The sequence below is a fragment of the Taudactylus pleione genome, unplaced genomic scaffold, assembly GCF_031769625.1.
Source record: "Taudactylus pleione unplaced genomic scaffold, aTauple2 ptg000168l, whole genome shotgun sequence".
NCBI lineage: Eukaryota > Metazoa > Chordata > Amphibia > Anura > Myobatrachidae > Taudactylus > Taudactylus pleione.
Window position 1 is genome coordinate 1,849,817 of NW_028284570.1, and position 12,159 is coordinate 1,861,975.

At 47.5% G+C, this 12,159-nt stretch overlaps 1 protein-coding gene across 1 annotated transcript in view; it reads right to left on the minus strand.

Annotated features, from left to right (window-relative positions):
• The window catches only part of LOC148521400 (uncharacterized), a 206,981-nt gene that overhangs the window by 88,720 nt on the left and 106,102 nt on the right, over positions 1-12,159 (minus strand). Inside the window, 2 exon segments of the mRNA XM_088475227.1 lie at positions 792-920; positions 2,086-2,214. Coding sequence (XP_088331353.1) covers positions 792-920; positions 2,086-2,214 — 258 coding nt within the window.

The following is a 12,159-nucleotide window of genomic DNA, read 5'->3' on the forward strand; positions in this document are numbered from 1 at the left end:
CTGTCTCTGACAGAGGGTGTGAGGCACAGTATGAGTCACCTGTCTCTGACAGAGGAGTGAGGCACAGTATGAGTCACCTGTCTCTGACAGAGGGTGTGAGGCACAGTATGAGTCACCTGTCTCTGACAGAGGGTGTGAGGCACAGTATGAGTCACCTGTCTCTGACAGAGGCGTGAGGCACAGTATGAGTCACCTGTCTCTGACAGAGGCGTGAGGCACAGTATGAGACACCTGTCTCTGACAGAGGAGTGAGGCACAGTATGAGTCACCTGTTTCTGACAGAGGCATGAGGCACAGTATGAGTCACCTGTTTCTGACAGAGGCATGAGGCACAGTATGAGTCAGCTGTCTCTGACAGAGGCATGAGGCACAGTATGAGTCACCTGTCTCTGACAGAGGCGTGAGGCACAGTATGAGACACCTGTCTCTGACAGAGGAGTGAGGCACAGTATGAGTCACCTGTCTCTGACAGAGGCATGAGGCACAGTATGAGTCAGCTGTCTCTGACAGAGGCATGAGGCACAGTATGAGTCACCTGTCTCTGACAGAGGCATGAGGCACAGTATGAGTCACCTGTCTCTGACAGAGGCGTGAGGCACAGTATGAGACACCTGTCTCTGACAGAGGAGTGAGGCACAGTATGAGTCACCTGTCTCTGACAGAGGCATGAGGCACAGTATGAGTCAGCTGTCTCTGACAGAGGAGTGAGGCACAGTATGAGTCAACTGTCTCTGACAGAGGCGTGAGGCACTTTGAGCATTGCTTGTGATGATGCGTTTCCCCAGCGTTACCTGTGTGGTGCTGCAGGCGATATCCGCATCGTGCTCCATAAGCAGCCTGATGATTCTCACATCCTCCCCCTCATAGTGGATCATGTCTCTGGTAATGGCGGCAGAGAGGTGCAGAGGGGTCTCTCCTTCCTAAAACAAAGGCAGAACAGTTCATGTTTCCGGCTTACTGCGAAGCAATTGCTGCTGATTTACGGCCTGATTCACTACGGATCGCTATTCTGCTTATATGTGCGCAACGCAGTTGCTAATATCAGCGGCGATATGTAAATGTCTGCATTCATCGCGGCCTGACATAAGGACGCTCACTTCCCCTGACTCTCATCCGTATACTAGGGCAACATAGAGAAACAATCGGTAACATCGAGTAACATCGGACAGTTAATGAAGCCCAGAGCTGGTATCGCAGTGACTAATTTATGCACGCCCTTGTAATGCCATTGAAATGCACTGGCACGCCTGCGTTTGCCCAACACCCAAACCCCCCCCCTGTTGCCACCCATAAATGGCACTTCCTGTCAATCACTCTGCCATGGGTCTGCCTCTCCTCTGCGATCGCTGTCCCGATCACAGTGGCTAGTTTGCAACGCATGCGCCGTACGCAACATTCGACAGATTGCGTGCGTATAAGCAACTGCGTTCCTTGCTGAATCAGGCCCTTAGACTCACATTATACATGATGAGATATTACCAAGGAAATAAAACATTTGCTACTTTTATCCCTGTTTTATTTTTTGGCAAATGGGAGGAAAGAAAGTAATAATTGCCGGAACAGAGGAGGCTGGAGAACGGCGGTTTCTCAGATATTAAAAGCTTAATATAAATGCAGTTTGATCGCAGACTCCTCTGTTGTTCTGTAGGGTGCGTTGGACTTTTTCAGATCACCTTATTATATTATTTTTTTCCCCCCTTCTGTGGTTTTCAGCCACGACTGTATAGCATCTGGTTGGAGCTGTTACTTTCCTCATTGCTCTGTGATGTGACATAAAGCAGCTATTGTGTCCAATGCAGAGATCACTGGAGAGCAACGGGGATAACTCACTCTGCCTGATTATATGAAGACATGGATGAAAAGCACAAAGGGAAGCCTGATAAAGATTTGCTGTCTACGTCTAACAAGCTGGCTGGAGGCCGCCATTGCTCAGCTGCCTGATTTTATTCATCGATTGCGGCAAAAAGAGAGTTTTCCATAGCTGGGAAAGTACACGTATCGCTGCTTTGTCATACGTACAGTATACCCCTAATTGCTGACTGTAATGTTTATATTAGTATGTCCAGAAAACATATAACAACATACCTGGTTGGGCTGGTTTACATAAGATATAGCGTCAGCCTCGCTCATTTCATTCGCCAAATAGTTGAGTATAAGTTCTACGATGGGCAGATAGCAGTGGCGGACGGCGGTGTGGAGCGCATTCTCTCTCGTCTGGGGAGATAAAGGCACGATATAAATTACACTTCCACTAGTAGATCAGTAACGCAGGGGTTGATGTATCAAGAGTGGAGACGTTGCCCATAGCAACCAGCTACTACCTATCAGAACAAATGCTTGATAAATGCTTCATCAAAGATAATTGGTTGCTATGGGCAACATCTTCAACTGGTCTACTTATCCACTCTTTTCCCTGCTTGATAATATCAACCCCAAAGTCACAGATTATACTGAATTACAGATCCCAGCATGCATTGCTAGACTTCGGCAGGGCATGCTGGGTCGTACAGTTCACGACAAGTGGAGAGCCAAGGATTGCCCGATTCTGTTATATTATATACTAGCTGATGTACCCGGCGTTGCCGGGTTAAAAGTGTAGGTTAAGTTTTATTATGGGATGTCGTCCAAATCCATCCAGTGGAAGGCCCAGAACCGTCTCCCTGGGTCAAAGTTCTGAGTGGCGTACTCCGCCATAAAATTAGACCGGGACCCCAACCACTCTATTATGCACCCCAGCCACCCCTCTGTGAAGTTTTTATCCAAATCCATCCAGGGGAAGGCACAGAACAAGCTCCCCGGGTCAAAGTTCTGCCCAGCGTACACCAAAGGGAGGTCCGACCGGATCTTCATCCCCCTAGTATGTCTTCTGGATTCCAATGTTACCACTCTATGAAGTTTTCGTCCAAATTATGTGATGTGGTCCAAATCCATCCAATAGAAGGCTTAGAACAGACCCCCTGGAGCAAAGTTCTGGATGCACTCCACCGCGAGGTCCGACCAGGACCCAAACCACTCCATTAGGCATTCCAGACCAATTGCCACTCCTCTGTGAAGTTTTCATCCAATACCATCCAGTGGAAGGCTCAGAACAGGCTCCCCGGTTCAAAGTCCTGGCCAGTGTCCCCGGGTCAAAGTTCTGCCCAGTGTACACCAACGGGATGTTTGACCGAGAATACAACCCCCTAGTGTGTCTTCTGGGACCCAATGTTACCACTCTGTGAAATTTTTGTCCAAATCCATGGGGGGGGGAGGCTCAGAACAGGCTCCCTGGGCCAAGTTCTGCCCAGCGTACACCAACGGGAGGTCCTACCGGTACCCTAACTCCCCTAAAACCTGTCCAGGATCCAATTGGACCACCTCGCGTTGGTTTCATCCCGATCGATGCAGGGATGTCCAAATGCATAACCGGACAGAAAGACAAACAAAATTAATTTTATATATCAAGTTATTAAGTTTTATTATGTGATGTTGTGCAAATCCATCCAGTGGAAGACCCAGAACAACCTCCCTGGGTGAAAGTTCTGCCCGGCGCACTCCATCGTGATGTCTGACCGGGACCCCAACCACTGCATTAGGCATCCCAAACCAAATGCCACCCCTCTGTGAAGTCTTCATCCAAATCCATCCAGTGGAAGGCCCAGAGCAGGCTCCCCGGGTCAAAGTTCTACGCAGCGTACACCAATGGGAGGTCCGACCGTAACCTTAACCCCCTAGTATGTCTTCTGGGATCCAATGTTACCACTCTGTGACATTTACAGCCAAATCCATCCAGTGGAAGGCTTAGTACAGGCTCCCCTGGTCAAAGTTCTGCTCAGCGTACACCAAAGGGAGGTCCGACCGGGACCCTAACCCCCCTAAAACCTGTCCAGGAGCCAACTGAACCACCTTGTGTTGGTTTCATCCCAATCGGTGCAGGGGTGTCTGAATGCATAACCGGACAGATAAACAGACCAATGAATTTTATATATAAGATGACAAATAAAGACGTCATATTAGAGTTAAAGATAATCACATCAGGAAGCACATAACTGGTTTCCAGTAACAGAGGCCATTCACTTATCTCTCTGAGTAATACTGAATATTACAGTTATAATGATAAAAATAGACCATTGACTGTTGCCAAGTCTCGTAATAACATTTCCATCATAATAAAACACTGCGCAAATGCCATAAAATAACTTGTGGGATCCCATAGAGAAAAATGAGCACACTTATATTAGGATTCCATAGGAGAGGCCTCTTATATTAGGTTTCCATAGGAGAGGCCTCTTATATTAGGATCCCATAGGAGAGGCCTCTTATATTAGGATTCCATAGGAGAGGCCTCTTATATTAGGATTCCATAGGAGAGGCACCTTATATTAGGTTTCCATAGGACAGGCTTCTTATATTAGGATTCCATAGGAGATGCCTCTTATATTAGGTTTCCATAGGCTTCTTATATTAGGTATCCATAGGAGATGCCTCTTATATTAGGTTTCCATAGGAGAGGCCTCTTATATTAGGTTTCCATAGGAGAGGCCTCTTATATTAGGTATCCATAGGAGAGGCCTCTTATATTAGGTATCCATAGGAGAGGCCTCTTATATTAGGATTCCATAGGAGAGGCACCTTATATTAGGTTTCCATAGGACAGGCTTCTTATATTAGGATTCCATAGGAGATGCCACTTATATTAGGTTTCCATAGGAGAGGCACCTTATATTAGGTTTCCACAGGAGAGGCCTCTTATATTAGGATTCCAGAGGAGAGGCCTCTTATATTAGGATTCCACAGGAGAGGCCTCTTATATTAGGTATCCATAGGAGAGGCACCTTATATTAGGTTTCCACAGGAGAGGCCTCTTATATTAGGATTCCACAGGAGAGGCCTCTTATATTAGGATTCCACAGGAGAGGCCTCTTATATTAGGTATCCATAGGAGAGGCCTCTTATATTAGGTTTCCATAGGAGAGGCCTCTTATATTAGGATTCCATAGGAGAAGCCTCTTATATTAGGATTCCATAGGAGAAGCCTCTTATATTAGGATTCCATAGGAGAGGCCTCTTATATTAAGTTTCCACAGGAGAGGCCTCTTATATTAGAGTATCCATAGGAGAGGCCTCTTATATTAGAGTATCCATAGGAGAGGCCTCTTATATTAGGATTCCATAGGAGAGGCCTCTTATATTAGGATCCCATAGGAGAGGCCTCTTATATTAGGATTCCATAGGAGAGGCCTCTTATATTAGGATTCCATAGGAGAGGCACCTTATATTAGGTTTCCATAGGACAGGCTTCTTATATTAGGATTCCATAGGAGAGGCCTCTTATATTAGGTTTCCATAGGAGAGGCCTCTTATATTAGGATCCCATAGGAGAGGCCTCTTATATTAGGATTCCATAGGAGAGGCCTCTTATATTAGGATTCCATAGGAGAGGCACCTTATATTAGGTTTCCATAGGACAGGCTTCTTATATTAGGATTCCATAGGAGATGCCTCTTATATTAGGTTTCCATAGGAGAGGCTTCTTATATTAGGTATCCATAGGAGATGCCTCTTATATTAGGTTTCCATAGGAGAGGCCTCTTATATTAGGTTTCCATAGGAGAGGCCTCTTATATTAGGTATCCATAGGAGAGGCCTCTTATATTAGGTATCCATAGGAGAGGCCTCTTATATTAGGATTCCATAGGAGAGGCACCTTATATTAGGTTTCCATAGGACAGGCTTCTTATATTAGGATTCCATAGGAGATGCCACTTATATTAGGTTTCCATAGGAGAGGCACCTTATATTAGGTTTCCACAGGAGAGGCCTCTTATATTAGGATTCCAGAGGAGAGGCCTCTTATATTAGGATTCCACAGGAGAGGCCTCTTATATTAGGTATCCATAGGAGAGGCACCTTATATTAGGTTTCCACAGGAGAGGCCTCTTATATTAGGATTCCACAGGAGAGGCCTCTTATATTAGGATTCCACAGGAGAGGCCTCTTATATTAGGTATCCATAGGAGAGGCCTCTTATATTAGGTTTCCATAGGAGAGGCCTCTTATATTAGGATTCCATAGGAGAAGCCTCTTATATTAGGATTCCATAGGAGAAGCCTCTTATATTAGGATTCCATAGGAGAGGCCTCTTATATTAAGTTTCCACAGGAGAGGCCTCTTATATTAGAGTATCCATAGGAGAGGCCTCTTATATTAGAGTATCCATAGGAGAGGCCTCTTATATTAGGATTCCATAGGAGAGGCCTCTTATATTAGGATTCCATAGGAGAGGCCTCTTATATTAGGTATCCATAGGAGAGGCACCTTATATTAGGTTTCCATAGGAGAGGCCTCTTATATTAGGATTCCACAGGAGAGGCCTCTTATATTAGGTTTCCATTATAGGAGAGGCCTCTTATATTAGGTTTCCATAGGAGAGGCTTCTTATATTAGGTTTCCATAGGAGAGACCTCTTATATTAGGTTTCCATAGGAGAGACCTCTTATATAAGGTTTCCATAGGAGAGGCCTCTTATATAAGGTTTCCATAGGAGAGGCCTCTTATATAAGGTTTCCATAGGAGAGGCCTCTTATATTAGGTTTCCATAGGAGAGACCTCTCATATTAGGTTTCCATAGGAGAGACCTCTCATATTAGGTTTCCATAGGAGAGACCTCTCATATTAGGGTTCCATAGGAGAGGTCTCTTATTCACATACAGCATATTAAAAAAATTTGGAGGAGAGGTGTAGTTCGGTTCGCCAGAAATCCGAATTTCGTGAATCCGGATAGATCCGAGCCGCAGTTCTCATCTCCTGAGGAGATCCGGATAAATTCGGGGTCACGGCTCTGATCTTCCCGCGATTCGGAATTTGGATTTTAAATCTAAATTTTGGGTTTTGAATTGCAAAAATGACATGATTTCAGCAGTTATTAAAAACTTTTTATAAACTTTCTTTAAAAAAGTGATTTGTTAGAGAGAGAATTATTACCCTGTCATATGGGCAACAACTGTTTTATGGGGAAGATTCAGGGCCTGATTCAGAGCCGGACGCTCTGACAGAGCGCTCACTCTGAATCAGGGCCGGCCTTCTGGTTTTTTCGAACGGCCTCCTGGCCGCTCGCATAGCAATAGCGAGCGGCCATGATGATGGTCGCGATGGTCAAGACCATCGTGCTTGCGATGAGACCCTTGTGGTAGGGTCTCGTGCCGCAAGCCCCAGAGAGCTTTCGGCTCTAACAGAGCCCAAAGCTCTCCCACTGACATCACTTGTGATGTCAGTGGGGCCGGCCCCAGACGGTAGGCGTTCCCACGCCTCCGTCTGGGCAGCCACGCCCCTGGCCCGCCCACCAAAGGGGGCGTGCTGTCACTCAACATCAACAGCACGCCCCCTTTGGTACGAGACCCGGAGCGACAGTTTGCCCGTCGCTATCGGGTCTCGCGCATGCGCATGACGTGGCAGGCTCCATCGTGCGCATGCTCACTTGGCCACCATCGACCCGCTTGCGAGCGCATAGCGCTCGCGAGCGGGTCTGAATCAGGCCCTCAGTTCATCACAAAGGCGTCTCACAATCGGCAACATGGCTAACCCTCTCCTTGTGGAAGGCTGTGCTGGGATCAAGTGTTTGATCCCAGCATCAGCAGAGCTGCAGGGGCAGGCAGAGAGGATGTGTCCTCCGCGGGACACATCCGTTGCCGACGCTGGGACATTGATGTCCCCCAGCATCGGTGCAGACGCCGTGGACACCTGGTGAAGGGACCGCATGGTCCCTTTCACCAGTGCCGGCGGTACAGTGGCGTCAGCGGAGCTTGGCGACCGGCAGCCAAGAAGCGGCTGGTAGCCAGCGCTGGGACATAGTACCTGTTCCCAGCGCCGGTCAAGCATCGGGCGCGGCGCTCTGTACTTGGCTCCGGGTGCGTGCTTACTGTAGCACGCCGCCCGGCAGCCTGGTTACGGCGGCGGGTGTTTGGCTCTGGCCGCAAGCCAAACCCGGCTCGCGGGCCAGCAGCAAATAGGAGGATGACGCAATGAGCCAATCGCGGCTCGCTGCATCAGAGCTCCGCCCACTCGCGCCGTCTTGTATTAGACGGCACTGAGCGGGAAAAGAGAGTTCGGCGGCGGAGAGAAGACCTCCCGAAGAGCAGAAGATCGTTGCGTCAACAGGGGCCAGAAGACGCTGCTGTCAAGAAAGAAGACAGGCGGCACCGGCTGGAAGAAGAGAGGAAGAGGCGGTGCCGCTGGCCAGGACGGGCCAGTGGCCGAAGAATGCGGCTGAGGACCGGAGAGCACTGCGGGGGAGGGAAGTAAAAGAGCTCCACGAAGTTCCCCCCGCAGCCTCTTCCAACGGAGCAGGTAGGCCCTCCATGAGACCTACCATATACCCCCTCCCTAGACCACCAGGGCTGTCGGGCACTAGGCCCGTGGGGTATTGTCGGGCACTAGGCCGTGAGCAAATAGGCGGGCACAAGGCCCGGGGCTCAGTAGCGGGCATTAGGCCCAATAAGAGGATTTCCCCTTGATTAGGTGTAAGTGGTCTGGGTACTAGGCCCAGGCCACTATTTAATAAAGTAGGCGGGCACCAGGCCCGTGGCCATAAACCAGGCCTAGGCCTGTGCCCATACAGGAGGGCACTAGGCCTTACATAGTAAGCCCCATCATTAGGCAGGCCCATAGGCCTGAGCCACGTTTTGGAAAGGGGACTCTGGGCAGTAGGCCCAAGTCCCTCGTGTAGCCTGCAGTAGGCAGGCACAAGGCCTGTGCCGCTGGTAAGACCTTGGGCGTTAGGCCCAGGGTCAAGAGCCTATTAGAGAGCCACTGATATAGAAAGGCAGCCCCTGCGCAGATGATTAGAGGTGTGAGCAGTGGTGGAGAGCTGTCCGGCTCCCACCAATGAGGTAGCGTTTCTCCAGTCACTGAGAAGAGTAGCACCGACAGCACCGTGTTTTGCTCTTGTGTACTTATAATCTGTGATTGGTGTTCCGTGCAGGGTAAAAGTTCAGTTATTGTTATACATGTCGCACTACACACACTGTAGGTTGAGGGCGATGTCGTTTAAGTATGTGTAGTTGCGTGACATAGGTTTAGGCCCTGCACGGCTGTGGTTTATATCTCCTTACAGGGACCTGTAGGCGAGAAAGCGGACGAAGAGCAAGAGTGGACACGGTGAGAAATATCTGTGTGTACTGTCTCTCCCTGTTTGTTTGGCACTGCCTATCCTTGCTTCCTTCTGGGCGGACGGTGAACCTTGCAACCCAGTGCAAGGACGGATCTTCACCTGGTGCGTGAGTGCCGATAGGTGAAAATTCGGGATCTGAGGCCAAAAGTGCCAATGATGATCTTCACTTAAAACCTGAATTTATCCCTCGGTTCGGTAGGGCGTGTCGGTCGACGTGAGGAAGGACGGTACTCACATCGTCTCCTTCCTCCTAGGTCATCGTGTCCGTGTTCTATTTGGGAGTTCCAGGACCGCCCGTTCAACACACGGCCTGAAGGTGAGAGGGTGCGACGCAAGGTAAGGAACTGACGTACACCTGCACCCCTCTTACATCCTCGCGCCCCATAGAGGCTGTTTGGCTACCGTAGTATACGGTGATGTGCGCAGCTGAACATGGCGGTGGCACATCATGAAGAATTCAGTCTCACGCTACAGCTAAATTATGGTGCTCGGACACTGATCATTTTCCTGTGAGCCAGGCAGGTAAAATTACAGAGGTCACGGGTCCCAAAGTGCATTCGCCAAACCCTTCCGGGAGGCGCTTTATGGCCGTGGCTGAGGATTAAATCTCCCCTACAGCTCAGACAGTTTCTGCATCTAAATGTCATTTTTGTTATTAATAAATGGTCTGACTCAGATGTACGCTCTGCCGATGTTTTCGCGGTTGAGCGATAATCGTCCACCTGAACAGGCACCGTTGTACATTATCGTAGTCGTTTGCAGCGAGTATTTACTGTTAATGACAGACAGGGAGCGACTGGAGGAGGTAACGAGCAATGGAAGCAAAAACGCAGGCGTATTGCGACCGTTTCGGGGGGGTGTCATGCCTGCGTCTGCGTTCTTGTATGCAATAAATATGTCTCAGACGTTATTCTGTGATTAATAAATGTATAACAGATTGATGCGACTCATTTATCCTACAAGAGTAATATTTTTTTTATATCTAACATGACTAAGTTGGGGCAATGATTCTGAGACTACGGCGCAGATCCACCAGCTGTAGGTACATCCATTATCTGCCAGGAAGTAAGGAGACATCACCAGAGAAACTCCAGGAATATCATGCCCATGTAAGCAATACATTTGGCAGGATGCAAACCTTCTCTCTGCAGATAACGGGACAGGAAGAAGACACAAACAATTCTAGGAAAGCGTGCGCCATACAACCAGGAGCAAAATGATATTGCAGAAAGAATGAACATTTGTTGAAGTCGTTTTCTTGATACACTGTAGAAATGTAAACCGTATACTTGCAAGGAGAAATGAATGTGTTATAAAAGATCAAAAATAAAAAAGACAATCGGTCGACACCAAATGGTCGACACGCAAAAGATCAACTGAAATGTCAACAGGGTTAAAAGGTTGACAAGTTCAAATGATAGACACATTTTTTTTATTTAATCCTAATCCTCCCCCTAGTGCCTAACCCTAAAAATGTTGAAAATGCATAAAAAACACGGGTCGACCATTTTTGTGTTAACCATTTGAACATGTCGACCTTCTAACCCTGTTGACCTTTTGCACTATCGACCTTTTTCTACCGGTCATCCTTCTGTCCCTGATGACCTATTGAATGTTGTCTGTCCGTTTGGTGTCGGCCTAATAACGGTCAACCATTTTATTGTCAAACATCTATCTGGATACCAGGAGAAATTTGGACAGTCTGCTATCTTTAAAACCACTTACTTGGAATTACTAAAGCAGAAACTCCCCATTAGTTATTTAATAGAAGGAACCGGACTTGTAAAACAGAATATTTGGAAGCAAAGCCTATGTACATGCTCCTAAAGAAAGCATTATTGTGGGCTACAGCAAACATCACAAATGATGCAGAACTCTGCACCCAGACACCAGTAAGTGAACATTCATCACAAGGGGGTTGATTAGTGAACACTGTAAAAGTTATTACTCTAAAGTTACATTAAGTGACAAAACAGTTTAGCATGAGCAAGAAGCCCAACTAGTGATGGGTATTGGCAATACTGAGATTGCATTAAGCGACTATTTGAGAACAAGAAGATTCTCCTATATCTTCAGTCAGAGCATCTACAATATGGAACAGAATATTCTGTCTAAATGCTTCTCCCACAAGCTTGTCCCACATGGGCTAGACAGCGCCAATATCTGAGCAAGTACAAAAAAAAAGATGCAATAATTGGCAAGTAACTGGAAGCTCCAGATTTAGGAATATTTTTAATCCCAGGAAAGTATGCAAATATATGCAGATGGGGTGATTTTCAAAACCAACTTTGACTATGAAGGCAAAGTTCATTGTTTTCTTTTAGGGTTATGGTTAGGCACTTACCGGAGGGTTATGCTTAGGCTCTAGGAGGGACGGTTAGGGTTAGGCACCAGTAGGGAGTGTTAGGCACCAAGGGTTGGGTTAGGGTGAAGATTCGGGTTAGAGAACAAACAAAATGCGTTGACCACTTTTGTGTCAACTATTTTCTGTCGACCTTTTGACAATATCAATCTTGTTTAAAATCTTGTTTAAAATTACAGAGATTGAGATATATATATATATTTTATTTTATCTGTTTTAACATAAATCACTGGGGCACACTATAAGAAGCAGCTTGGCAATTACATTTCCCCAGACTGCTATTAATGGCAATTACAGTCACATGTGCTGAGCAGAGAGGCTTTGAAATATTCCTCTAAGCTCTGTTTTCACACTGATATCCTCTCCTCTTCCTTCACCCCCCCCCCCCAACTTTGCCTTCAAATGACAAGCAGACCGCGTGAAAGCCTGTGCAGCTTCGTTAAGAGTCTGCCCGGGTGAAGAGCGCGTGACCTAATCGTGGAAGGTGGCCACGCCCCTGTTGAGGAAAACAATTGCGCTGCGGCGTGGTGAGGGGGGGCGCGATCAGTGTGATCGCTCCCCTGCGACAGGCAGAGGAGATTGCTGTTGCTCAGAAGAAGTGAGCAGCCTCCCCCTGCAGCCCAGCACACAGCAGCATGTGCTGGGCGGC